At 49.9% G+C, this 27,586-nt stretch overlaps 2 protein-coding genes across 10 annotated transcripts; one reads left to right on the top strand and one right to left on the bottom strand.

Annotated features, from left to right (window-relative positions):
* Window positions 1-267: 267 nt before the first annotated feature.
* C10H3orf18 (chromosome 10 C3orf18 homolog) lies at window positions 268-9,391 on the bottom strand. 4 transcript variants are annotated; one of them, XM_076867876.2, is made up of 5 exons: window positions 9,115-9,391; window positions 7,287-7,667; window positions 3,862-3,887; window positions 3,284-3,431; window positions 268-2,035 (listed from the first exon to the last, which is right to left on the bottom strand). In XM_076867876.2, the coding sequence occupies exons 2-5, from the start codon at window positions 7,560-7,562 to the stop codon at window positions 1,955-1,957; spliced, it is 531 nt and encodes a 176-aa protein (XP_076723991.1). In that variant the 5' UTR covers window positions 7,563-7,667; window positions 9,115-9,391; the 3' UTR covers window positions 268-1,954. The 4 variants fall into 4 exon arrangements, with proteins under 4 accessions (XP_076723991.1, XP_076723993.1, XP_076723994.1 ...); XM_076867878.2 differs by having other exon boundaries at window positions 7,311-7,667; XM_076867879.2 differs by having other exon boundaries at window positions 7,347-7,667.
* A 1,595-nt stretch (window positions 9,392-10,986) lies between these two features.
* Window positions 10,987-21,710, top strand: Hemk1 (HemK methyltransferase 1, mitochondrial release factors N(5)-glutamine). 6 transcript variants are annotated; one of them, XM_077110397.1, is made up of 12 exons: window positions 10,987-11,070; window positions 11,897-11,975; window positions 12,064-12,401; window positions 12,897-12,993; window positions 13,313-13,406; window positions 17,893-18,027; window positions 18,322-18,386; window positions 18,665-18,714; window positions 19,789-19,897; window positions 20,835-20,930; window positions 21,092-21,205; window positions 21,309-21,710. In XM_077110397.1, exons 3-12 carry the CDS (start codon window positions 12,209-12,211, stop codon window positions 21,343-21,345), a joined length of 990 nt encoding a protein of 329 aa, XP_076966512.1. In that variant the 5' UTR covers window positions 10,987-11,070; window positions 11,897-11,975; window positions 12,064-12,208; the 3' UTR covers window positions 21,346-21,710. The 6 variants fall into 6 exon arrangements, with proteins under 6 accessions (XP_076966512.1, XP_076966510.1, XP_076966511.1 ...); XM_077110395.1 differs by having other exon boundaries at window positions 12,064-12,439; window positions 12,902-12,993; XM_077110396.1 differs by having other exon boundaries at window positions 11,897-11,979; window positions 12,064-12,439; window positions 12,902-12,993.
* Window positions 21,711-27,586: the final 5,876 nt, after the last annotated feature.

The following is a 27,586-nucleotide window of genomic DNA, read 5'->3' as shown; positions in this document are numbered from 1 at the left end:
GAACAGCCTTGACTTAGGGCCAGAGCATTTTCTTGGATAAATCAGGTGAAACCACCTGGACTGCCACCTCATAGCTGGGATCCAAGTGACTATCCCCAGGCCGCCCATAGCCCCTCACCCATCCTGTCCTCTCCTGGGGTTTCACACCCCAAATATCACAGGCTTCACGCTCTTCATGTAAACATCTTAATTACATCTTTAATGCTCTCACACATAGAGATGCTGTGAGTTAAATTACAGCTTTGTGCATCCTAAATTACCCGCAGCCTTCCAGTCGTTCAAGTGCTAATGTATTTATAGAATCTAAAAGAGGGAATAAATCCAGAACCTTCCCCACGGGGCCTCCTAGGCCCTCACTTCCTGACATGTGGCATTTGTCCAATGGAAGATCCATATGTGCCACCCCTGTGTCTCCTCCAACCAGCAGAGGACAGTGATGATGGTAAGGCTGGACATAGGGACGTGCCTCTGTGCATGCTCATGTGTGTATGAGTGCCCAGTGTAGAAAAACTGCCCAGCCCCTGGGGTTTTTCTCTTGCCCAGATGTCTCTGGCATCATCCTGGACTTTCAAAGTTAAGGGGGAGGACAAGCGCAAAGACCCTCTTTTCTACTCCATGAACACCAAGGGGCCCTCCCATGGATGGGAGTAGGAGAGAAAATTAAAGGATGGACTAGGTTTCTTAGGAGGAGTCTGAGAGATCCCATGGGCCCTCTGTAATGTGCATGAACCCTGGGTATGAGCAGCCCTTCTCCTGGCATCTTGCTTACTAGGCAGTTTTAGCTCTATATCTGGGTCTCTCAGGGCCTATAACAGGTGCTGCTCTATCCTGTCCCGTGTGAGTAGTTGCCTTCCTCCACCCTAGAGGAAGCTCCAGTTTCCCACAGGGCATTCCTTTTCAGGCAGTTAGAACTGCTTCCATTAGCCTATAGCCTATCCCCACTGACCTCAGACCAAGAGCCTCTCCCTGAATACCATCCCTGATAAAGACAGGGGGCCATTTCCAGAAGAAGGTAAGCATGGCTTTTAGAGCCCATTGAAGAAGTGCAGTGGAGAGTGGAAATCAGCTTTGCTTCCATCTTCCCCTGAGTCCCCGATTACTGAAGGCCAGAGTAGGTGGCCTACCCCAGTGCTCCACTACGTACCATAGGGGGAGGTTGACTTACAGGGTAGAACCATCAAAGAGGGTCTCTATTGTGCCCCACACACATCTGCATGTAGGTCCACTTATGCACATGCATGGAGACTTTCAGCAGATCTGGGGTCAGCATCCCTCCACATCCATACCCCCAGTTACTTCTCTCTTAGCCTCCACCATTACTTGGGCCCAAAAGCAGGTGGCTACCAGGGATAGACCTCACAGACCCTCTGTAATATGGATGGAGCCTGGGTATGAACAGCCCTTCTCCTGGCATCTTGTCCACTGGGCAGATTCAACTTCATCTGTGGGCCTTTCAGGGACTAAAACAGGTACTGCCCCACCTTGTCCCAGTGAAGTTGGTGGTTGCTTCTTTTCACTCCAGAGGAGGCTCCAAATTTTAAAATACAGATTTCTCCCCAATAGAGAGGAACCGCCTCTCCTTTCCCTCTTCCTCTCCCAGAGTATCTCCCCCAATTTCTTCCATATTAGAGAAGCAGACCTTGATGAGAGGGGTGTGACCAGCAGACAATTAAGCCAGCAATGGCTCTTGACCTTCCTGGCATAAAGGATACCCTCTGAGCCAGGTCCATCAAGTCAGGAGAGATCAGTGGCCAGATGGCTAGGCTGGCCAGGGCCTCTCTTCAAGGCTGGAGAGTCAGCAGGTGGGTATACAGAATAGCTGGAGCATGGCCCAGCCCCTTCCTGTCTTGTCAGGGCAGGTCCTGAGAATAGGTCTTGACAATCAGGGAGTGGGCAGCTCTGTGGGCACTGTGGCAGGTGTCTCTTTCAGAGGTCCAGACCTGTCGTGGGCCACTCACGCATGGATGGCATTGGCTACGTCGGTAAACACCAGTCGACTAGGCCTCTGCAGTGGGCCCTGGGAGGGGAGGGCACTCTGCAGAAAGAGAGGCAGGGGTATCAGAGACCTTGACCAAGGCCATGTACTATCTGGCCCAGTCACTGCCACCCTCACTTCCTAGTGCTCTGCCTCCTGCCTGGAATGTCCTCCCCTGCAAATTCAGCCTAGAAATCCGACCTGGCTCAGATGACTGCCTCCTCCCCACCCCCGATAGCCATCCCAGCTTTCCTTTCAGCTTGGCAGCACTTACAGTGGACTCCTGTGCAGGATGAATTATGCATGCATCACCTTCTCCCAGCAGAGGAGATCTCACCTCTGCCCCACTCCTTCTCACTCCCAGAACAGGGTCAGGTACAAGGAAGGTGCACAAGAAACAACTATCAAATGGTCAGTGGTCTCCAGGGCTGGGTAGACCACGATTCTATGTGATATATATATATATTTTTTGCAGTACCAGTGATTGAACCCAGGAATGCTCTATCACTGAGCTACATCCCTAACCTTTTTTAAAATTTTGAGCCAGGGTTTCTCACCTGACTCAGGTGACAGAACTGGAAGTAAAACCAAGTGGTCTCCAGACTCAGCCTGGACTCTTCCTTAAATCCAGGAAAATGCAAAGAGGACAGATGGATTAGAGATGGGCCCAGCCCCTTTATGGTGCTCTGGCCCTTGGAGATTTTGGGGAATGGTAGCAAGTGGTAAGGCAGCCCAGTGGCTCTAATAGGATGACCACAGTTATCCATCCCTTTGGATATTGAAGATGAGTTTGGCTGGAATCTCTATTGACCTGTGGTCTGTCAGTGACTAAAAATCCAAGAGCCTGTTTGAAACTGGCGTAGCCTAAGAGTCTGACTCCATCTATAATCTGCTCAGGACCATGAATCCTCAGGAAGCAGAGGAAGTAAAGTTCCCAGTCCTCAATAATCCCTGCCATTAGTCCTTTCCCACTTTTCCAGCTAGTATGTGGAGATGCATAGGACAAGAATTAGAATTTTTCATTTGCAGATGAGGAAAGTAGGCTCAGAGATGCCACTGGGGTTTCCAAGATCAACAGGCTATTAGGGGAGAGCCAGGCTGGATCCCAGGGCTGTCCCTGTCTTGGCCTTGTGCGGTAAGTTTGTGAATGGCATGGAAAAATTCTACCAGTTTCTGAATAAACCTGGCTAGACCCATATATCAAATAGCTGCTGCCTGATACCTGGCAGGTGCTGGCAAGCAGCATGTAAAGGATGGAGGGTGGGGTAGAGAAGGCATGGAAGCTGCAGGCTGGGTGTCAGTGCCCACCTTGCCCTGCATGGCCTGCAGGGAGGCGGCGGCCTGCACGGAGGCCGCATCCCGTCCATGTTCCAACAGCTCCTGCTCCAGTTCATCTTGCTCCTCCGTGGGATCGAAGTTGTACATGGGCATGAGTTGGTGGCGCAGCTTCTCCAGCCTGGGGGTTGGGGCAGGGGTGCTGGAGGCTGGGCAGGCCCTTCCCCTCCTGCCAGCCCTTTAGGCTCTGCCTCTTGGCCAGCTGAGCCACAGCACACAACCATGTTTAGGGGCCAAAGATTTCCCTTGTAGGCCAGGGAAGCAGGGCAAGAGTAGCCAGGCAGTTGGATAGAGATAATCCCCTCTTTCTCTCTCTTGTCTCCCACCCTCTATTCCAGGGTTATATATGACTATAGAATTTTTATTTTCCTGCCCTGTATGTGAGATCTTGATGGAGGCCCTCAACCCCTCTGAGAAGAGGCCCTGACTCTCTGATCATGGAGAGGGGCCCTCGTGGTGGGGTATTCTTTCTCCTTTCCCACCCATGCCCCCTGGAGCTCAGCCCAGCATTGCCCATAGGCTGGAACTTTAGGTGGCAGTTGGGGAATTACCTCTTCTTCTTCCTGATGTACAAAACCTGTAAGGGAAGGGGCAGTGTCAGATAGTGAGGAAAGTAAGCCCTGACTGACCCAGAAGGCCCTCAGGATGGAGGACATGTGGAAGCTAAAGGGTGGTGTGGATCCCCATGTCCTCAATGTCCCCATCCCTGTGACATGGACACCCTACATTCATGCCTCTTTTTTTTTTTAATTTTTTTTTTTTTTTTTTTTTGGTACCAGGGATTGAACTCAGGGACACTCAACCACTGAGCCACATCCCAAGCCCTATTTTTTTTTTTTTTTTTAGAGACAGGGTATTTTATTTAGAGACAGGGTCTCATTGAGTTGCTTAGCACCTCTCCATTGCTGAGGCTGGCTTTGAACTTGCAATCCTCTTGCCTCAGCCTCCTGAGATGCTGGGATTACAGGAGTGTGCCATGGTGTCTGGATCATGCCTCCCTTTAATGTTTTTTTGATGCTGACAGGTGGAGACTAGGCCTGCCCTTTGAAACCCAGCCTGGGAAAACTACAGTCACACTGGTGATAGGGTCCAGGTCTATCAATATTGACTGCAGCCCCAGCCATTCAGTGTCTGCTTATGACACCTCAGGGACAAGGAGGGAGGGGAAGACTCCAACACATTCCCCATACTGGATCCAGAACCACATATAGGCAAAAAGAACAGGGGATAGGCAATGGCCAGAGTGTAGAAAAGTGTGGTCCTAGGTAAGGTTCTGGACTGGGTTCCATGGGAGACTCACGTCTCTCAGTGGACAGGGGTCAGAGAAGAGGGCTGAGCTCTGGATGTCAGCCCAGGCTAACCCTTCAGAACTCTGTCACTGAAGGAACATAAGAAAGTTCCAGGTTCTGTCCCCTATGTGCAGACATGAAGGTGAAGTGTTAGGTAGTCAGAAAACACTTAGAACATTCCATGCTGGAGCAGGAAACCCTGTACCAAGCACTGAAGAGAGAGACAAAGGGGTGAGACTTGGGAAACCACCCTGGGCAGGGATTCTGGGGACCCCTGCCACCTGCTCTTCCCCAAACTGGCAGTTTCACGACTGCTTCTATCTTTAGGAGAGCCACATCCCTAGAGTCTGTCCCAAATCCTCTGTGGCTCCCATATTCTTTGTAGCCCATTCACAAATTGAATCTGATTTGTTTCCCAGACTGACCCAAAGCTCCTCCTATAGGACTCCAAAGGCGTAGAAAGAAACTAGAGTGTTCCTTAATCCCCAATCTCTTCCATAGGTTCATACCGGGTTGGGTGCCCCTTGATCTCCTGTGGGAAGATGCAATAGGATCTCTGAGGCCCACCCTGAGGAAGTGGCTCCAGCTGCAGAACTCAATGCCCCCTTGCCTCAAGGTCCTTACTCCAATACTTCTCCCTCACCTGTGACCTTTGATTTAGAAGGATCCACAGGATTGGCCAGCTTCCATTCAATCTCCACATCTTTACCCTGTTGGTCTCTTTGCCCACAACTTGTGACATCCACTGCCTTCCCACCTCCACTTCCAAATGTTCCCACCTCTCACTGGCCAGCTGCTTCCTTTGGGAAGCATTTCCGAAGTGTTGCCCACACCAGGCACTTTTTCACATTTCTGTGTGAAGCACAAGCCTGACACTGACTTGCTCCTTGTTGTACCCATGGCCCAGTTCAGTGCTGGCATGAGGGGAAAGCAAGCAGCACTCAGGGAAACCTCTAGCCCTCTTGTGCCCTGTGTCCAGGAACTGTTTTCTGCCTTCCACAGCTTTTGTCCCACAAGCTTCCTACCTCCCCACCTTTGGCAGGAAGACCATCCACCCTAGGCCTCAGACCAGCAAGCTTCCTTCCTCCCCACCTTTGCAGGAAGACCATTCACCCTAGGCCTCAGACCAGCAAGTTCCTAGAACAAAATATTTGCCAAGAGTAATAAGAGCAGATTCTAGGCCATTTTGCCCCTGAGGTTAGGGTGCTTAGGTCTGCAAAACCATCATGTGGGTGCCAAGGGGAAACACTGGCATTCTGCCTCACTCTCACCCCAGGAGACCTCTCAGCCCTGGCCTTGCTGTTTATGAGCTGCATCCTGGCCATGCTTACTGGCCATCATTGTTCCCTGGCAGCAGTCCGGAGCCTGCAGGGCCCATATGGTGACCCTGGTTTAACAGCAGCTCCTGCCAGGCCATGGACAGACCATCCTACCCTTGTTTGTTAGAGCAACAAGCTCCTGAACCTAAGGCCAGCCATCAGAGCCTGGAAGGAGCAATGGGCAGAGTACCACCATTGCCAGGCCCTTTGGGGGATCTCTGGTGATCTCTACTTCCATGGTCTTGCCTTGAATAATTGCCAGTGTTACCTTAGTGACATTCTGAGGGTCTGTGTATCACTTTTGGGGGTCATTTATAGCCCTCTTGCAGATTACCCCCATTCTGATAGCTACTCAACTCTGCCCCTTCTCATGACATAAGCCAGGTTCCTACCTTGAGTCTCAGCACTAATGTTGCTTCCACAGATGTCCCTGACCACCCAGCTTAGGTGAAAACCCTTGGGTTTGCTTGTTTGGTTTTTGACTGGGGATTGAACCCAAGGGTATTTTACCACTAAATACTCCCAGCCGTTTTTATTTTTATTTTGAGACAGAGTCTTACTAAATTGCTGAGGATCTTGTTAAGTTGCTGGGATTGGTCTTGAACTTATATTCTTCCAGACTCAGCTTTCAAAGTTGCTGGAATTACCGACATGCACTACCATGCCAAGCTAAAACTCTTGGTTTTAAATTAATTTCTCATAAGAACCACAGGGCAGAACCTTGTCTCCCCAGACTCTATTAGGTCCCAAAGGTCTGGTCCAGGGCAATTATCCAGTAAATAATTGCCAAGTGAATGAATGAATAAACATACTACCAATAATGTGACAAGCCCAGAGCATTCCCCCCAACTTTACAGCTCACAATCCCAGCCACCTTCTGGTCTCTACCCCGCTGAAACCCATATAACAATTTGCCCCATTGCCCAGCTTCCTGCTCACAGAACCTCCTTGCCTCCAAATTCTGACTTTTAGGGCCCTCCATATGGAACCTCTCCCTCCCCAAATCCTGTGTGACCTTCATGGAGTATCTCATGTTTTCTGGGTCTTCCAATCAGAAAAATTATCTCTTGGTCTCTAGCCCCAGTGGACAAATCTTATGGGGAGGGGGAAATAAGGATTGCATTATCATTAATGGAATTTAAAAAAATTTTTTTTAACTTTAGTCAATGGACCATTATTTTATTTATTTATATGTGGTACTGAGAATTGAACCCAGTGCCTCACACAAAGTGCTCTACCACTGAGCCACAACCCCAGCCCCACATTAATGGAAAATTGACTTCTGATTAGATTTTCTATTCTAAATACTGACTGCCTTCCCCCAATGGAGGGCCTTCTGGGCCAGCCCCAGCCTGCCCCAGCTCTCACCATGGCCACAGTCAAGCCAATCACCGTGATGATCCCAAAGGACAGAAGCATGGTACCCACGCCAGCCGTGCCATCAGCCACATCAGGGATTCTGGTGTCATTGAAGCTTGTGGCTTCTGGGCTGAGGGTGGTGGTCTCAGAAGTGGGCCCATCTGTGGCAGGCTCTAGGTCAGGTTCAGTGGTAGGTGGGTGGCTATTGAGCCAGCCCCGAGCAGACAGGATCCTGGAGTTCATGCTGATGTTGAGAGACTGCCTGTGGTCAGTCAACCTGCCCATTCACTTCTGACATCAGTAGTACCCCAGCCTATGGCTCCCAACACCCGTGGTGGCCACCTGAATAGCCACCTCCTTGATAAAGGAAGCCCCCTTCTTCCGTGGGTGCTGGAAAGGAAGAATAAACACATGAGGCTAAGGACAGGGGTGTGGCAGTGAGATGAAGTGCCTCTAGGTTCTGAAGACACTGGGAAAATAAAGATTTGAGGGCAGTTCAGGGACATAAAGACACATGCTTTATATACCTATGGTTCCCATGTAGATTTAGAAACATGAAAATGAAGTCTGTGGGTACAATGATCATAGCAATCATGCCTGGGAGATAGGAAAGATATCAGGGACATTTGAAAGAAAAGGTCCCTCCCCTATGCAATAACATCCATAGCCCCTCATTCCTCCCACCTCCACCTCTTCACTCCCTGCCCCTCATATCTCTCTGTAGCTTTTTTCTTCCCTGGAGGAAAAAACTTACCTAGGAGTCATATAGGCCTGTCCTTGAATCCTGTCTAGGCTCAGCCATTTATTGGATAACCCCAAACAAGTCACTCTACCTCTGTGCCTCAGTTTTCCTAAGCCTAATATCCCTACAGTATTGCAGGGTTACTGAAATGCCAGAATGAACAAGTCCCTGGAAAAGACTTAGTTCAGCACAAGCCATGTTTACAGTGAGCACCCAGTAGAGATTCCACCTTTTCTTTTGTTCTAACCCAGTCAGGAGGCAGGGAGGCACAGAAGCTACTGGATTCAGTGAGCCGTGTGGTCCAGGCTGTGTGCCTGAAGTGGGGGTGGGGGCAAATGTGGGGAGACCAGGAGATGGGAAATAGAGGCATGACTTTTCTGCAGGCTTTAGGGTCCTTGGATGCCCACCCATCCCTCATAGGAGAACTGGGTGCTGGTGGGAACAAAGGAGGAAGGCAAGGGGAGATTATCTTCAGAAGTAGGGATGGAGCTCCCACTTTGAAGCATCTCCCTTGTGCCCTCCCTCCTCCTCTGGGAGCAGAGATTTTCCCAGCCCAGAAAGACAGTGTGGGAAGGGGTCCCAGCCACTCTGCAGACCTAGAGGAGGGATTCCTAGCTCATGACTGCATTCCTGTTGTGCTTATGGGTACATTTGTGTGTGTGCGTGCATGTGTGAGAGTGTGTGTACCCACATCCGTGCTGGACCCTTAGGAAAGGACAAGGCTGGCAGAGGGACATGAGTGGGGTAGATTCATCTCTCTCTGCCCTCTCTCTCCAGTTATGCTAGGTAAGAAATCTATTCTTAGCTCTGCCACTGACCCTAGGCATGACCTTGGGCTAGACCCTTAACTTGCTCTGGGGCTCTCCTCCCATCCAGAGGAGAGAAGATGCCCTGCTGACCACTTTCTGGGCCTGCCTTGGGGTCCAAAGGGGAAGGAGAAGAAACGGAGTGAAAGGGGTCTGCGCCTGACCTCTGAGAACCCTCATGCCATTCTCCACTAGGTCCCTCAGTTCTCCTTGCCTCAATTCCCATGCCCGCCTCCGCAACCCAGTGATTTTTCCATTCTTGCACAGAATGAGAGACCTCAGCACTTACTTAATCCTCTCCAGGGCGCCGAGCTCAGTCAGAGAGGATAGGGGTGGCGGCGGCGGGCGGGAGACCGGGCGAGGGGAACATCTAGGCCCTGCGTGGGGGCGACAGTTCGACCCGAGGTCGGCGCTCCCTGCACGCTCAGAGCTGCGGACCAGGCCGGCTACCTTGCACGGTGGGCAGCGGCAAGCACCAGCTCTGTCAGTCTAGGCTGGGGTGGGCAGGGCCGGGACCCAGGGCGGGGGTGGGGCCAGGCCAAGCAGCCTCAGGGGATCAGCGAAGCTTCTGTGCCTAGCCTTCCGGCCCTCTCCGCGCCCCCGGACTCTGATTGGCTGCCAGGCCTAGAGCCCGCCCAGCATTGGCCTGCTCGCCTGTCTCTCAGATATGACTCCTCCCTAAAGCGGGAGCCGGGAGCCCGGAGCCAGGTAGCAATTCTCTGAGACCACCCCTCACTCTGGTGGCCTACACCGACATCCGGCAGGGGACCAAGGGTGACCAGGCCTTTCCTGGGCCACAACTCGGGCTCCTGGGCAGCTCCAACTTCACCGGGACACACTCGGGCCCCAAAACGCAGTCATGCGGAGGAGGCTTAGAGAGAGCACTGGAGTTGGAGTTCTTTGGGCTTGAGTTAACTCTAACAGGACCCTTTGCCGGGTGATCTTGAGCAAGCTGCTTCCCTTCCTGTGTCTCGGCTTCCTACTCAGACCGGGGCTCTAGAGTGAGGACTCTGGTTAAATGACTCCAACCACCGGCGGGTGGAATTTTTATCTGGGTGGTATTTATTGGGTACCCCAACGCAGGCAAGTCTACCTATATCTCACAATACCTGAAATCCACAGCATGATCACTGCAAGAAGCCCTTAAATATCCTCTAGTGCAATGGCTTTCAAAGAAGTTTATGGAGGGGCTGGGGCTGTGGCTCAGTGGCAGAGCGCTTGCCAGCATGTGTGAGGCACTGAGTTCGATCCTCAGCACCACATATAAATAAATAAATAATAAAAAAGGTCTATATCAATAACACACACACACACACACACACACACACATATATATATATATATATATATATATATATATATATATATATTTAAAGGAGTTTATGGGGATCACGGGGTAGCTAGGTACAAATGCAGGTGCCTGTGGCTCCTCGGGGAGCCACGTGTTTAATAGTAGAGTGTTAATAGTGACCTAATTAGTATATTCTGGTAGGAGGTGAGACACTGCCATGAATTTTATAGAAAGAGCAACTGAGATCCAGAGAGGTCTAGGCGTCTGCACCAAGCTTCGTGACGAGTTGCTAATTAGAATTCGAACCCAGTTCTCTGGAGTTTTGCTTTTTCAGCTCCCTGCTCCAAATCCTACTAGCGAGAGAGAAGATCAGGAGTGGCCCTGGGGTCCGGTCACTACTGAATCTCGCCCTGGGTCATCACCCTCAGCCAGGTCCGGAATACTGGGTTCCGCTCCCCAAAACTGGGATCCGTTGGGAATACTGGAACCCACTATTCCACACTGAATACACAGTGAACCACACATTGTCTCCGCCCACAGAGTATGTGAGACCACGCCCCTTGACTTCGGGTCTGCGCTGGAACCTAAGTTAGTTGGTGACACGACCCGCTCCCGGCTTGCTCCTCGCCAGCCAGGTCCGTAAACGCCTGCTCCAGTCTTTCACGGTAGGCTGGATCCACATCCTTGCCGTGACCTTAAGGAACCCCTGCCAGTCTGGGCCGCTAGGGTGCACCCCACACACGTCCCCGGACTTTCCCGCCCATGGAGCCTTGGGCGTGGAGTTCACAGTATCCGGAGGAACTCAGAGACGTTAGGAACGCTGGAGCTGAGTGACAAAGTCTGCCCGAGCCTTTTTTTGCCTGCGCCGACCCGGAAACTGGGCATCCGAAGGAACACACTGAAGGCTACGCACGTCCGGAAACCGATACCGAGTGGTTTTTCCCAGGCCGGTGGGTGGAACAGCCCCTCTGGCAGGTGTGCACTATAGGTGGGGACCATGGTGTGTGCGCCTGGATTGCAACACCCTTGAGACCTGACCAGCTCCACCCGACTTAGTGCAGATGGAGAAGCAGACTTGTAGAGAGGCGGCCTTTTCGGGGTCATGGATAATGCCCATGCGGAGCTGGGAAGCAGGCTATGCCCCATACTTAAATCTTTGGTTACTCCAGGGGCAGCGCATAGGTGGAGAGTTGCCTCTAGTGCGGCAGACCCGGATTCATGTCCTGCTCGGGACAGTTCCTAGCTGGGTGACGTTGGGAAGGTTGCTTCCCTTCCTGGAGCCTGCTTTGAAGATGTAGCAATTAGAAGGTGCTCGGTAAAAGCAAGTTTGGACCTTATTCTGTCTGAAAGTAAAGGGACCGCTGATTTAAGCCCTCAGTTAAACTTGTTTGTGAACATTTAAATATAAAATTTTCAATTTTTTTAGCTGGCCATTTATGCTAACATCTGGGATTATGGGTTAAATGAGAGGGAAACTTTCGGCTCAATGACCGGAAGTGCCAAATGTCACAAGCAAATCTCCTAAACCAGACAGTCTCCCACTTATAACATTAGTTAAAGTTTGTAACATGGAACCCTTGCTGTGTGATAAGCTGGTGCAGGTTCTTGACATTCATGGACGAGTGCACTTCTCACTGTGGGGTTATTTCTCCCACTTTATGGATGAGGAAACTGAAAATCAGAAATAATAACTTGCTCAAGGTCACACATGCTAGGAGAAGACACAGATCTGTCCTACCTCCAAACCCATGTTGTGACCCACCACTAGCCTATTTATTAGCAGGGACAGCTACTGGGTCAGCCCACTTCACCTGAAAATGTGAAGAGAACAACTGTCTAAGACAAGAAGAGTCTAATAGGTAGGTAAGAGTCAAAATGGAGTTAAGGCAGAGTAAGAGCATGCCCTTTTTCAGGCAACTTTTGATTCTCCTGTCTTTTCCCCCTAAGATGATACCCACATCTGAGGACCAGAACCATTTTGGGGAGCCAAAGCCAATGACTTCTCTACTTCCCTCTCCTAGCACCTACCTCACCTGACATTTCAAAGAAGACTTGGAAACTGGGAGCACTCCAGGCAGCTTTTCCCCAAGCCATGAAGCTTTGGGCCCGAATGCTATGGGCCCTCCTTTCTGGCCCTGGGGGAAGGAGTGGAGGCATCCGGGGCTTGGCCTTCAGCTCCTGGAAGTCCCACCCACCTCTGGCTGGGCTGTTGAGTCCCACAGGGTTGGTCAGCCACTGGACAAGGGTCTTTGAGAAGAGAGGCATTCCAGAAGCCAGAGAATCCAGTGAGTACATCGTGGCCCATGTCCTTGGAGCCAAAACAGTTAAGTACAGTATTGTCAGGAGGGCAGGAAGAGGGATGAAGGAGGGCTCTATGGAAAAGACATTGGGCTTTTTTCTTTACCATGAACATTTAGCTAAAGCTGATGGGATTTTTCTTTTCAATTTTCTTTCATTGTAGATGAATACAGTACCTATATTTTATTTATTCATTCATTCATTTATGTTTATATGGTGCTGAGGATCAAACCCAGTGCCTCACATGTACTGGGCAAGCTCTCTACCACTGAGCTACAACCCAAGTTCCTGATGGGATTTTTCTGAATAAATTTCTTAGGCAGATACTTATTCATTTATCCAACAAACTGTTAAAACATGCACTTGGCACTAGTAATTTGGGGGTGACTAAGGTGACCAGCACTGGATACACAGGCATTGTCCACATAACCTGGATTTGGGCCCCTAGATCAGGAAAGCCAGTTACTCACACTCTCTGTTAGTACAGTTTCAGAGCCTGAAGCCAGTACTTCGGACACAGCCCCTGACTCCTCAGCAACTGCAGTGTATCCAGGTTCTGTGTAGCCGCCGATTGCAGAGGTGGGTGCCCAAGGGTGAGACCTGAGGACTCTATATGGGTAGCAGGGGTCCAGCCTCCCCCTAGCCCCACCAAGTTCATGGTTAGGGAAGAAGAAAGCATCAAAGAACTAGGCAGGTATTGGGATGATGAAGTAGCAAGAGGGAGCCATGTAGTAAATAGGAAGAAGGAAGAGAGGACAGGTCTAGGCTAGGTATCCCAGGGTACTGGGTTATGGCTCTGCCTGACAGCTTTGACTATAAGTGATATTTATTCTTCAACACAAGCATGGTCCTATTTGTCTTGGCTCTGGTGCTGACCACCTAATTTCCCCCTCTGTAGGGTACCTGTGCAGTACATCCTTGGGGAGTGGGACTTTCGGGGGCTTAGTCTGAAGATGGTGCCCCCAGTGTTCATTCCTCGGCCAGAAACAGAGGTGAGTGAGTGTCCTTCCAGGACAGGATAGAATAGGGATGACTAGGATTCATAGTATTTGTCTTGCCCAAGATGTCCTCCAGGGGGTGCTGGTGTCCCATGACAGCCATTCTCAGGGGCAGTGCTCTTCTAGACATGGGTCTCCTTGCTGGCTGTGTTGGCCAAACCAAGAAGATAGAGGACTCCTTGTTGATCCCCTTGACTCTTCACATTCCAAGCCATCACCCCAGGTCCCAGAGCTGGCTGCATCCCAGAGTGCTCCAAGTAGTGCTGTTCAAGTGCTTGCCTGTTTCTGTAGGAGCTATCCTATGGGCCCATGGACCACCTAACCCATGGGAATCAAATGCCCTCTAGCAGTTTCCTAGGTGGCATGGGGGAGGTAGAGAGGGTTCTAGCTGGATGCTCATAGGAAGGTCTCTGCCCCCTCTGGGCCCAGATAATGAGAAGATTGGGCCTTCTGACCAGTGGATCTGTGGCTTGGAGGACCTCTTGGGTCCACTGTCTTGACAGGTAATCACCTATATCCATTCTTCAAATTACTCAAACTGGGAATATGTGCTACAGACAAGCTGTCCCTTGGTAAGGTACTCTGATCCTGGGAGAGATGGTTTCTGTGATCCTTCGTGGACATCTCTGTTACTTTGTGGATGGCAGAGCAGGTAGTCTGAGAGAGTAGACATAGGGTGGAGCAGGCCTGGGTGGGGCCTGGTGGGCAAGCCAGAGGATACCAAATTCTTATAAGGGTTGTTTCTATAAAAGTATCTAGGCATAAACATTCCTGGGAAAGGTCAGGATCCTTTCACTTGCCCTAGATAGAGTCCCAGAGGAAACCCTCCCGCCTCCCCACTCCCGAAGCCTCTGTCTCTCAGTCAAAGAAAGCTTTATCCCTCACCTCCACATCATATGGTTTGGAGATAGGATCCTTGCCTTACTTCCCAGTGTCAGGGCAGAGGCAGTAGGAAATCTGAGGCCTTGATGGAGTCACATGGCTTTTAAAGGAGAGGGGTATGGGCATAGTTCTAAGACTTCTTGACCCTTTACATAGGTGTATTCCATCTAGGATTGGCATGACCCAAGGTGGGTTGCAGAGACCTGGAGCAGGATGTAGCCTATCACCTGCAGGTTTTGGCTTCCCCAAACATTTAGCTTCTGGCTAGGAGGTTACTTGCCATCCCCTGAAGCTGCCAAGGGTCAGAGAATGGGAGTGTATCTATCATGGTAACCTTTGAGTCCCCTCAGAATTGACCTGACACCAGCTATGTGTTCTGGGATTTGCAGAGGTGGGTGCCCAAGGGTGAGACCTGAGGACTCTATATGGGTAGCAGGGGTCCAGCCTCCCCCTAGCCCCACCAAGTTCATGGTTAGGGAAGAAGAAAGCATCAAAGAACTAGGCAGGTATTGGGATGATGAAGTAGCAAGAGGGAGTATGAACTTTTAGCTTCCATTTGGTCCCCCTTTCTTGGTTGAGTGTAGACCGGGAGCACAGCTTTACTACAAGAGGTGAGGAAGAAGGGAGATGCTGTGGTTGGAAGGCCAGGTCCTCGTCTTGTTGAAGACATTTCTGAGAATTCACCAGGTTTGCCCTATGTGAAGCCACACTGGGGCGGGGTGCCTTACCAAGAACTCAAGAGGACGTGGCCTGTGGCAGGGCATGGGGAAAATGGGTGCAAGGGAGGGATCATGGTGTCTGTATTCTTTCCATCCATTGAAGGGTGGTTTCTGATGATGGGTGATGAAGTCTGAAAAGCAAGATTGCAAGTGCCTTGTGGCCTAATGAGTTGGATTTTCCCTGGGGGCGATAAGGTAGCTGAGTTTCCCATGTGGCAGTATGTACAGTAGGAAACCCAAGGCTGGGGTGTAAGCCATCTGGCCTTGTCTGATGTGGTGAGGCAGTATGGGGTGTGGGAGGCTCAGTGCTTTTTCTATGATTGGTTTTGGGGGGCAATGCCTCCTTCCTGGGGCTCTCCCACTAGAGATATGATCCTAAAGGAGGGTCCTCAGGTCCTGTCAAATTCTTAGGCCAACCTACGCATGTGAATGCAGTGGTCCCAGGCAGAGCCAACAAGAGTCTGCTTCTTGCCTCCTTCCGTATGTCTATCCTTCTATCTCACCATGTTCTTGAATTCTTCCCACGTTCACCTGGAGGAGATATCCTAGGTCTGTGACCAGCTCATCTTTCAGTCTCCCCTAAAGAAGGTCTACACTTTGGGGAAGAAGAAGTTTTTAGATTTCCTGCTGGTTCCTTGGACACTTGGCTTCTCTCTGTGCCCCTCCAGATGGCCCTATAACCAAAATGAGGTTCCTATGGTCTAGAGTGGAAAGGAGAGCAACAGACCACTAGTGGCTAGTCTGTCAGCCTTGTACCCTACCCCGTTCACATAGGTGTCTGAGGTTGTGGGTCTTTGTAAGATAGCTGTCAGTGTGGCTGGATGAGGGGTCATCCATCAGCCACAGTGGGCTGTCTGTGGTCAACAAACCAAAAGAGGCTCAGGCCCTTCACAAATCTCCATCACCCTGCCAGCCTTTCAGCATGTGGCCTCACCACAGTCTCTCAACCACAGCCCTGGACTGCACACTCTGTACCAGTTGAAGCCTATGCACTCAGCTTGCTAAGAGCACTGCAGTGGTCCCCAGCCATGCCTAGCATAGGACCAGTGAATGGAAAACTTTTCCTGTTGGAGCTGGGCTCTCTAAGCTGTAGGCAATGGCTTTTTTTTTTTTTTTTCTTTTTTTTTTTTTTAATTACAGAAGGAACTCAGAACAGGGATGGCTGGACCCACTGCCAACTTCTGCCTGCTTTAAACTTGTTATTTTTGGAATGGATAAGTTTTGCTACTGAGGTAACTCAGTAGCAAAAAAAAAAAAAGTATCTCATTCAGGAAGGATGAGATACTTTTTGGGACTCAGCATGACCAACTTATAAGGCTAATGAGTGATCTGGAGCTTTTTGTTCCTTTGGACCTAAATGATCACATTGGGGGTTTAGGAGGACCTGGGGGTAAAAGACTTGGAGGGTGGCTTCCCCAGGCCAAGGAAAGCTTGTCTAGCACTTGGAAAGCAGCCAGGGGACACCACTGCAGGCCAAGCCCTGCCAGTATGGATCAGACTCCAGGTCTTCCCATCATGGAGTCTGGTGGAAGACAAACCCCATCCTTGATCCTAGACGAGGATGGGGAAAGTTAGGGTGGAAAGAACCTGGCTAGGAGCTGAGAAAGCTTTCTGGAGAAGTTGGGCTTCTCTTCTGATAAGAGAAGGACCTACATGCTTGTCCCTTCTCTCTTTCCTCCAGTTTCCTGAGCCAGTCTTGCCCAGGAGCTGAAATCCCAGGAATCTTAAGTCTCTTGTGGGGCTCTTCTGCCCACATTTAAAGGGGTACCTTTGAGTAGGAGCTACACTGTCCTTTCTTTGCTCTATGCCTGGCTATGCAGGACCCCTACTGTTGATTGGAAATGTTTCAGCCATAGGATAGCAACAGCTGTCTACACCTTGCCCCATCCTATGTCAGCTTGCATACACTGTCTCTTCAGGCAGCAGATGGTGAGTTGAGACTTGAAACCTTCTTTTTTCCTAAGTGAATATATCTTAAAGTGTCCTCCTACTGCTAAGGTAGGTACAGTAAAGTCAGTCACCTCCTCCCACACACATACCCTTTATCCCACGCTCTTTGTATACCACAACTCCCTTCAGATATGTCCTTACTCTACAGAGGGAATTTCCTTTTGATCTTTGGTGTAGAGCCTCCCTAGGGGCCTCCCAGAAGCTGGGGACACCCCAGCCCCTGATTCTCTTTCTTTCCCTTTCTTTTTTACTTGCTTGCTTGTACTTGAACCCAGAGCATTTTGCATGTTAGGCAAATGCTCTACCACCGAGATGCATCCCCTGCCTCTTGATCTTGATTGCTATGAGCCACAGGCCATGCTCCAGGAGAAGCCTTGATCCTTGGGCTTCAGTTTCCTTGTGGGCCAGTTGTGAGGATCTAACAGATTAATACAGGGAAAGCTTTGGGAGCAGGGCCAGGCACAGAGGGAGTGGCCAGGAGGCATCAGGCATGGATCTTTGCATTTCTGTGATCACAAAATGGGAGGATGTCTGGAGAGTGCTTCGCTGAGGTTTATTGTGCACTTCCTGTGTGTGCAGGATCAATGTTTCATGAACATGACTTGGTTTAATCCTTACCACAGTCCCATGAAGAGGGTTATCCTCTACTGTGCTGAATTTTATAGATGGAGGAGGGTTACCCAACAGTCACATACACCCTGGCCATTACAGACCAGTCCTTGCTGAGGATAGCCAAGTTGCTATTGTCTCAGTAACTGACCTGAGACATGAAGATGCCGGGTGACCTACCCATGCCCCCAGCTGACATAAAGTTCAATCTGACTTTGCTCAGTCCTTTTTCTATATTCACACGGGCACTAACTGCTTGGGTGTCTTTGCCAAGTTGGCAGGTTGGCACCAACGCTGATCCAGGCCCCTCTGCCTCACAGGAACTTGTTGAATGGGTACTGGAGGAGGTGGCTCAGAGGCCCAATGTGGTAGAAGCCCAAGGTGGTCCCCTCATTCTGGAGGTTGGCTGTGGATCAGGAGCCATCTCCCTCAGCCTACTGAGCCAACTCCCTCAGGTAAGCCCTCTCTACATCCCTTGCCTTACTCTGGTCAGACTGGGAGTGATATACACTGTCCCTCCCTTTGGTCCTTCGCACATCTCTTTGCTAGAAGCACGAGAGGGAAAGGATAGGATTGTTTCCAGCCCAGCATGGTCACAGCCTCTAACTCTCATCCCCATCTGTTTGGGTAGATCCTGGCCAGAGAGGAAAAAGCTGTTAAGTATTTCCCTTCTCTTCTGGTGAGGGATGCTGGTGATTGGACCTGGCATCTCCTAACACTCTGTCTCCCATCATTTGTTCTTGGGGCAGAGCCAAGTCATTGCTGTGGATAAAGAGGAAGCTGCCATCGATCTGACCTATGAGAATGCTCAGAGGTAAATAGGCTGGGACAGCCAGAGGGTCAGCATAGGGGAGTTGGATTTTGGGGCATGAACTTGACTCTTATTCAAATATCAAACCCACTGAAGTCTGATGTCTGCTCCCAAGGAAGGAGATGCAATACGGGTGGCCTGGCATGGGTCCCACAGGGTGTGAATGGATGCTGAACACTGAATATTTGCTGGTTCATGAAAGGTTCACTATCCCTTCTGATCCTTGTAGCCAAGGGTTGGGATCTGCCACCTGTACTCACCCCACCTTCCCATCTCTTCAGGCTTCGGTTGCAGGACAGGATTCAGATCATCCCCTTTGATGTGACCTCAGGTACTCTCTCCCACCCATCTTCCTTGGAGTAGGGATCCTGAATACAGGGGATTCTGGGTGGATGAGGCACTCTGTTGGGGGAGGGTTACCCAACAGTCACATATACCCTGGCCATTACAGACCAGTCCTTGGTGAGGATATCCAAGTTGCTGTTTTCTCAGTAACTGACCTGACCCATGAGAGGACCTTCTTCCTCCCCCATAACTAATGATTTGAACTAGGGCTTACTTGTTGACAAGCAATAAGTAAGATCAAACAAAAGACTTTAGGGCCAAAATATGTAAATGCCCTCCCCACCTCTGGCCTGGGAAGAAGTGGCCCAGCACTGTATAGCACAGCCTCAGCTTTTACATAGTGTCCTCGGGTTTCCAATTCCAATTCTGGCTCCATTGCATTACCATGGAGTCTCTGAGCCTCATGTGGAGCGTCATACACTTGGTATAGTAACTGTCAAAGGTTGGGTCAAGGGGCTGGGGATGTGGCTCAAGCAGTAGCGCGCTCGACTAGCATGCGCGCGGCCCGGGTTCAATCCTCAGCACCACATACAAACAAAGATGTTGTGTCCGCCGAGAACTAAAAAATAAATATTAAAAAATTCTCTCTCTCTCTCTTTCTCCCTCCCCCACTCTCTCTCTCTCCCACTCTCTCTTTAAAAAAAAAAAAAAAAAAAAAAAAAGGTTGGGTCAAAGAAACAGAGCCATGAGAAGTTGCTGACTCTCTAGGTACTTTCAGACCATATTGGCTGTAAGGCAGTGTGGCAAGACCAGTAGGGCTGCAGAAGACAGAGGCTTTTGCTCTGTCTAGGCAGTCAGAGAGGTGGCACTTGAATCTTGTTTAATAAGGTTTTGGCAGGAAGGAAAAAGAGGTAGGACATCTTGAGTGAAAAGCTTTATGTCAGCATGTCCATTCCTGACTGGGCTGCTCTTTAAGGACTCTGGACCCAAATCAGCAAATCTAGCTTATCAGGTCTAGAGGAAAATATGGCTTGGAAAGAGGCACATGGTGGCAGGTAGAGTTAATATCTTTATCTGTCAGTGGAAAGTTCATGTTGTATGTTTCCTTCTTTGACCATAGTGGGGAGCTGGACACACCTTTTGCCCTGGGGCCCCATGGACCTGATCGTCAGCAACCCTCCCTATGTCTTCCACCACGACATGGAGCAGCTGGCCCCAGAGATCCGAAGGTGCTGGGGAGTGGGTGGAATGTTTGTATGTGGTGCTGAGGATCGAACCCTGGCCACATGCATGCCAGGCGATCACGCTACCACTTTCTCAGGCAAGCGCTGAGAAAGCCTAGTAGAATTGGTCCTCCCCGGATGACCACACCATCCATAGGGGTAAGGTGAGAGCTGAAAGGAGCAGTGGTTTTGAGAGGTACGTTTACAGCCCACAGGCTCACCTTGCTTCAACTTCCACCTTCCCACTTGACTCCTGGGTGCCCTTTAACTTTCCTTAGCCTCAGTTTCCTACTTATGCAGGGGTAGTGACTATGGTTTACAGGGCCATGGGGAGGACTCAGTAACAATTCTAAAGCACTGGACACAGTGAGGGCTCATAGAAGGTTCTCAGTAGATGTCTGTGTCATTTTACAGAAGAAAGAGGCCCAGAGAGGGAAGATGCCTTGTCTAAGGGCCTCTGTGGGCTTAGTGGGAAGGCTGGGTCTAAAACCCTCCTTCAGGCTTTGTACCAAGCCATCCTATTTTTGCATGAGCTGAGAACCAGGGGTAGCCAAGGACCTCCTAGGTGGGTCAATGACAATAGGGGTTGAGTTGCTCACTCCTCCTTTCTAGGCTCTCAAGGGTAGTTAAGGACAGCTCTAGACCTTCCCACCAGGAGCAGGAATAGCCCTGTGGTGGGGAGACCCACACACCTTGGGGACTGTCTATCAGTGGAATTCAGCAAGGATGGCTGGCATTGCTTGTTGGGACTGCTGCCCACAGGAGTAGGGAAGTAAAAGCTGCCATCCCTTTGAGTTCCACTTTCTCTGGGTCTTCACACTTGCCTCTCAGCCCAGAATGTAAGTGCCACTGGGCCTTTTTGTGGAGGCCCTTCCTATCTCCTTATCATTTTTCAGACACACTCTCCCACCAGGGTTTCACTTGCCACTGTTTTCCCATCTAGTTATGAAGACCCAGTGGCCCTGGATGGTGGGGAAGAAGGCATGGACATCATTACCCGTATCCTGACCCTGGCACCCCAATTCCTGAAGGACTCTGGGTACGGATGGGACAGGTGTTCTAGGTCTATCCCTAGTAGCCTCTTCCATTCCCAATGTGTGCTGGGCATGCCCTGGAAGTCATTCTTCCCCCACCTCTCTCAGCCCAGACAACCCCAAACTGAAAATCCCAGTTGAACCAATGTATTTCCCTTCCATGTAGAAGCATCTTTTTGGAAGTAGAACCGAGGCACCCAGAGCTTGTCAGCAACTGGCTTCAGAGTCATCCTGACCTGTGCCTCAATCTTGTGGCTATACGCAGGGACTTCTGTGGGAGGTAAGCTCTACCCCTCATTTCCCCAAGTGCACTATTTCCACCCTCTGTGCTTTTGTCCCCTAGAGCGCAGGCAGTAACCAGTCTCTTGCCACTGTCTCCTCAGGCCCCGGTTCCTGCATGTCCAGAGGTCTGGGCCATAGTGTGTCCATCATGTGGATGCTTGGCTAGGGCCCCAGCCTGACTGAATGCCTGGCTGACCATTTCTTCTTGGAATGCTGCTAAGAGGGAGATGAATGGTGCTTTCCAGAAACCCAGGTGCTTGTAGCATTTCCCATTGTTCTGTTATTCCCCATGTTCTACGTTTCTAGAAAACTTGGAAACAAGGATGAGGATGTGCTTCCTGAACAGCTAAGGGCAGGGACATCTAATTTGGCTCAGAAGCTGGGCAGACCCTAGTTCTGAATTAGCTCCATCAAATCAGAGTGGTCAAGGGCAGGTTGCTCTGTGTTCCTGTTAGTGGAATTGCTGTAGAGATATTGGGAAGTAAAGTATTGAGACTGACAAATGGTGACCCAGTGTTTTGTTGTGATTTATGGGGCCCTGTCCTCTTTTTTTTTTTTTTTAATTTTTTTTTGGCAGACACAACATCTTTGTTTGTATGTGGTGCTGAGGATTGAACCCAGGCCGCATGCATGCCAGGCGATCACGCTACCACTTAAGCCACATCCCCAGCCCCGGGGCCCTGTCCTCTTAACCCTAGGTAGTGATAGGGGTGAGAGCTTCCTCCTGTCCCAATAAGGCTGGCTATCAGTCCCTTGCCTGGTGGATGGGTGGGACATAGTATGAGGAAGCATAGAGGCACACGCTCTTAACCTTGGATACCATAGGGCCCTGCACTCCTCAGATGGACTTAGTCCTCCACTGCCCTGAGTGCATGCACACATACTTTTCTAACTGGGCCTAGCCTCTGAGCATAGGAACCTCATCAGAACTTCAACTAAGGGTTGCCTGCTTACTCCCTGGAAGGGATGGGGCTAGGGGTCTTTGACACTCAATTCTGGGTCACACACCAACATTCATTTAACTGAAGGTTTGAGCCAGTGAAGGTGATCAGGGTTTTTGTTTATTTTTATTTCCATAGCTTTTAGCTGAATATCCTTTCCAAGTTTCTCTAGATGGGGCTGGAAGAATGAGAAGCTAAGACAGTACGTACCAAGTTATGGCCTCCACCCAGCTCCTTCCTTAAGCTAGTCTGGTAGATTCATGGCAACCAGGAGGACCAAAGACCAGCACTTCTGTCAACAGTAATAGGAAACTTCTGGTTGGCAAATGTCGATTTGAAACTGTATCAGAGTGAGTACCAAGGAGACCAAGCAGGCTCATTCTGCCAGACCTCTCCCCCATGCCCTGGTACTTTCATGAGCCTGACCTGAAGTGCTTTAGCCAGAGGCAGGTGGTCTGGTTGGCAGTATCTTCTGTTGGAGTCAGTAGTGCTGAATTCTAGGACTGGGTCTTGCATTTACCAATGCAAGCTTCTTTCCTCTGTGAATCTGGCTCTTCTAAGCCCAAGGGCAATGCAAAGCAGCAGCCTCACTTTACTCTTGGTCAGCCAAGTAGAGCTTTCATGCCCACTATCCAGATGGTATCATAGGAGGTAGCCAAGTGGAAACAAGAACTTAGGTCCCAGCCTTAAGGTAGTCTATATTCCTGGAGTCATACCAGGCCTGGATGATACCCAGTACTATGGTGAGGTGAGGGGAGGGGAGTTCACCTTGTAGAGGCCATGCTGCAGGTTCCAGAGCCCTGGTGTTCTGTCCCAACCTTGAACTTTTCCACATAGCTGCTATATAAGGAACCTGGGAGGGCAGGGTAGGACTCACCGAGCAAAGCTCCTTATTTCCTGAGCGAGCCCCCATGCCTTCCAAAGTACCCCCCCCCTTTTTTTTTCTCTTTCCCTTTCTTTCCACTGTCTATGCTGTTTGGCTGTTCAGGAGCATTTCAGGGCAGCCGCCATCACCTCCTAGCTGTCTGGTACACCCTTGTTCCTCCAGCTTGGGATACACCTCTACTAGTGCTGGCCTCCTTGACAGTCTCACCCTGCTGTCCTCAGGCCCATGACTAAGGAAGGACCTTGGCAAACATGTAGGTATGGCACCCAAGAGAGTGTAATGATGGAGAATGACAGTGAAGGGGCAGCTGGGGTCATTGGAGCAGGAACCACCCTGGGGACAACTTCCTTCCTAGAAAAATATGGGGCTTGACTCCACTGGGAAAAAGGTCTAAGCCAAGTGAATTGGCAAAGTAGTGCCTTCAGCCTGTATCCATGGACTTGATTGGGTCCTGGACGTGGAGCTGTGATGTGGAAGATCTATCAGCCTGGATTCACATTCTGTAGTCTGCCCCTCACCAGGATGAGACCTTGGGCAGATGACTTCACCTTTTCAGCCTTGGCTTCCAGGCCCAGCAATATGGGACCAGAGTGCTTTATTTTATAGGTTGTTTGTGAGGGGGCCCATGAACTGCATTTTTCTTGCAGGTGTTTTGATCATCTGCAAACAAGAAATCAGACGGGAATGCCCTCCTGCATCACATGCTTAGCACTGATGTAAGGCAGGCATAGACAGTAATAGGAAACTTCTGGTTGGCAAATGTTGATTTGAAACTGTATCAGAGTGGTTACCAAGACAGTCTGGAAGGAAGGACATCAGGGATTTCAGTCCTATACTCATAACTTCTCTCTGCCCTCTGGAGATGGAGCCACTGAGAGGCTGGCAGCCTACATCTCCCTTTAGCCCCTCCTCACCAGGGCCAGAGTGTCCTAAGGCCTAGGCCAGGGCAGCTAGTGGCTTCACTTAGGGCAAACCAGGCTCACCAGCCCTGTCCCCCACCCCCATCCACCCCACCCTTAGTGCTGAGGCTAGAGCCAGAGACTTGAGCCATGTTTTCTGGTACATGTCAAAGAAGACCTTGAGGCCAGAACATATGGAGCGGATGGTACAGTCCAGGCTCTACAAACTCCTGAGGTCTTGAGGGATGTCCCTATTGCTCACCCAGCCTCCTTAAACATGAGCCCAGAACCTGGGTAGCAGGTATAGGAGTCCTTCTTCAAGGTACTCTGAGAAAGAATTCCACTTGTTCCTCTGACAACTGCGGTCTTGTCTCACAGTTTGGTGCTTTCCTAAGCTATCCTTGGTTTTCTTCATGGAGCTTATTGAAATGTGCTGCTTTATTGAAATGTGCCACCAAACCCCTAACTGCAAGAAATATACCCTTTCCTACTCCCTGACTCCCATTTGAACCCTGGTCCATCACTTGCTCCCAATCTCTGTCCTAAACCCTTGGCTGACTCCCTATGACCTGGGTAGGGATGGTGTCTGTGTCTTGCAGAATCCGGGTCTGAAGAGGTCAGGGAGGATGGCTGTGGGAAAGGCCCTGGGAATCCCTTCCTGGCCCCATCAGTGATGAGCAAGTGAACAAAGGGTTTGACTCTTGACAGGTTTGAGAACTGCTGGCTTAAGGTGGGAACCCATTTAACTTCTACAGACCTGCATGCCTTTTCTTTTCCCATCTGCCTTTAGATTCTTTCTTCTGCTGCCCTGGACTTCGGCCTTCTTGTATTACCCTCCACCCTCTAAACACACCTTCCCTTTGTCCTGTCAGTGCTTCCATCAGAATGCTGTTGCTCACCACTGCCAGTTTAAGTCTCACCCTCCAAGCTCCAACACAAATGCTGCCTCCTTTGGGACACCTGCCCTGACCTCTGTGTTCTCCCCACCTGCCCCTAACCTATATCTTTGTTGGTGCCAATGACATTCTGTCCCATACATTTGGAAACCTGTCTGTCTTGCTTATCTCCCTGGGGTCCCCTGTGAGTCTGGCATACTCAAGTTCATTACATGTCCACAGTGCCTACATTTTCTAGGATAGGGCTGGAACTTCTCATTTGGCCCACATCTGACCTGATGGAAACTCTCATGTGTTTCAGTCAGCAGAGAGGAAGACGTGAGGGCCTGGCTTCCTGCCTGAGTCAGGCAGCTGTTCAGGTTGAGCCATGGCTGCTCTGAGGGCTCAAGTGCACCTGATCCCTGCATGACAGTCACGCCAGGAGAACAGGCTGTCCTTGGCGGCAGCAGGGTCAGGCACCAAGTTTCCTGGAGGGTGGTGACTAGGACAGTGGCCTGATCCTCCTTTAAGACTCTTCTGCCAAGGATAAGAGTCCTATACTGTACTGAGACTGGCAAAGCAACCCTGTCCTCCTCTCAGAATAATAGCCTCCAAAGATGCCCATGTCCTAATCTTCCAAAGCTGGAACTGTTACCTTATGTGGCAAAAGGAACTTTGTAGGTATAATTAAGGATGGAAATATTGTCCTGGATTGTAATTAAACTCAGTTTAATCATAAGGATTTTCTTTTTATGAAGGAGGCAGGAATATCTACTGGAGAAGTTGTGACAATGAAAGTAGAGGTCAAAGTGATGCAATTGCTAGAGGAAGGGGCCATGAGCCAAGGAATGCAGACAGCCTGACCTCCCCTAGAGCCCCAGGAAAAAATGCAGTCCTGTGATACCTTGATTTTAAGCCCAGTGAAACTGAATTTGGACTTTTAACCTCTAGAAATGTAAGGCGATAATTATGGAGGGTTTTTTTCTTTTGTTGTTGTTGTTGCTGTTGTTTTCTTTTGTTTGTTTTTGTAGTATTGGAGACTGAATTCAGAGTTATTCTACCACTGAACTACATCCTCAACCCTTTTCAAAAATTATTTTAGGGCTGGGTTTGTGGTTCGGTGGTAGAGCGCTTGCCTAGCATGTATGAGGCCCTGGGTTCGACCCTCAGCACCACATAAAAATAAAATGAAGATGGGGGCTGGGGATGTGGCTCAAGCGGTAGTGCGCTCGCCTGGCATGCGTGCAGCCCGAGTTCGATCCTCAGCACCACATGCAAACAAAGATGTTGTGTCCGCCGGAAACTAAAAAATAAATATTAAAAAAAATTCTCTCTCTCTCTCTCTCTTTAAAAAATAAAAAAATAAAATGAAGATATTGTGTCCAGCTAAAAAATAAATATTTTTAAAAAATTATTTTAAATTTTGAAACAGGGTCTCACTTGGTTGCCCAGGCTGGCCTTAAACTTGTGATCCTCCTACCTCAGCTTCCCAAGTAGTTGGGTTTACAAATGTGTGCCACTGTACTTGGCTGAATTTGTGTTGTTTTAAGTCACTAAGTTTGTGGGAATTTGTTGCAGCATCCATAAGAAACATACAGATTTTGGTGTCTAAAGTAGAGTACTGCTGTAATAAACACTTCAAAATGTAAGTGGTTTTGGAGTTGGAATTTGGAAAGGGGCAGAGGCTGGAAGATTTGGGGAAGCATGAAGCATTGCCTTGAACACCTTCCTTTGAAAGGCAGTCTGGCCAGGGTGGAGGAACCCTTCTCAACCTGCCATCCTGAACTTCTCAAGGCCCTACCCCCATGTCTTAGCATGTTTGGAGAGAATTGGCCCTTTCTCAGAGTGAAAGGACTAGAAGATTGACCAGGGTGGACCCCAGAGGGGCTGGCCTGTCATTGGGAGCGGTGAGGAATGGGGTTGGGACCAGTGAGAGGGTGTAAGGCTGGCCTCCTTGGCCCATCTCCAGTAGCACAGGTGTCACTCAGCCCTTCAGAGAGGACTTTGGAGATTGGATCCAAGCCTGGTCCTGGTACTTAATGGAGTTGTGTGTCTAGCCAGCACCCTTTGAGTATGAGTAGGGTTTACACCTTGTATTGCAGGTGCCATACTTGGGAAGTGAGCATAGCAAAGGCTTGGGCAGGACTGTGTCACTATTCTGTCTGTGAAATGGAATCAGATCATCCCTGGAGTTCTCAGCTTCCTGATCCCCAAAGCTGAGGTGGTCTACTGTGCCTTTGACCCTGTCTCCTTCCTGACCAAGCAAATGACCCGAGTGAGCCCTCCATGTCAGTGGTGGAAGGCTAAACCCCTCACAGCTACCAGGTAGTACTTAGCTCCAACCAAAGGCTTGGGCGGGACTGTGTCACTATTCAGATCATCCCTGGGGTTCTCAGCTGAGGTGGGTCTACTTTGCCTTTGAGCCTGCCTCTTTCCAGGCTGAGGCTGAGTCCCCACTTTGGATGAAGGATACTAAAGGGCTTTGGATACATCATCCTATCTGGCCAAGGCCTGGGGCTCCTGAAGCCCCACAGTAGGGAGAACTACTGGGATGGTAAACATGGACTGATATGCTTCTTTAAGAGAAACTCAAAGACAGTCTAGGGCTGGGGTTGTAGCTTAGTGGTAAAGCACTTGCCTAGCATGTGTGAGGCACTGGGTTTGATCCTCAGCACCATATTAAAAATAAATAAAGGCATGCTGTCCATATACAATTATTTAAAAATTTTTTTTAAAAGACAGTCTAGACACCTGGAATTAAGAGCCACCATGGCTCAA

Source organism: Callospermophilus lateralis, chromosome 10 (assembly GCF_048772815.1).
Source record: "Callospermophilus lateralis isolate mCalLat2 chromosome 10, mCalLat2.hap1, whole genome shotgun sequence".
Taxonomy (NCBI): domain Eukaryota; kingdom Metazoa; phylum Chordata; class Mammalia; order Rodentia; family Sciuridae; genus Callospermophilus; species Callospermophilus lateralis.
The sequence above is the reverse complement of the archived record's forward strand: the minus strand, read 5'-3'. Positions and strand labels throughout refer to the sequence as shown.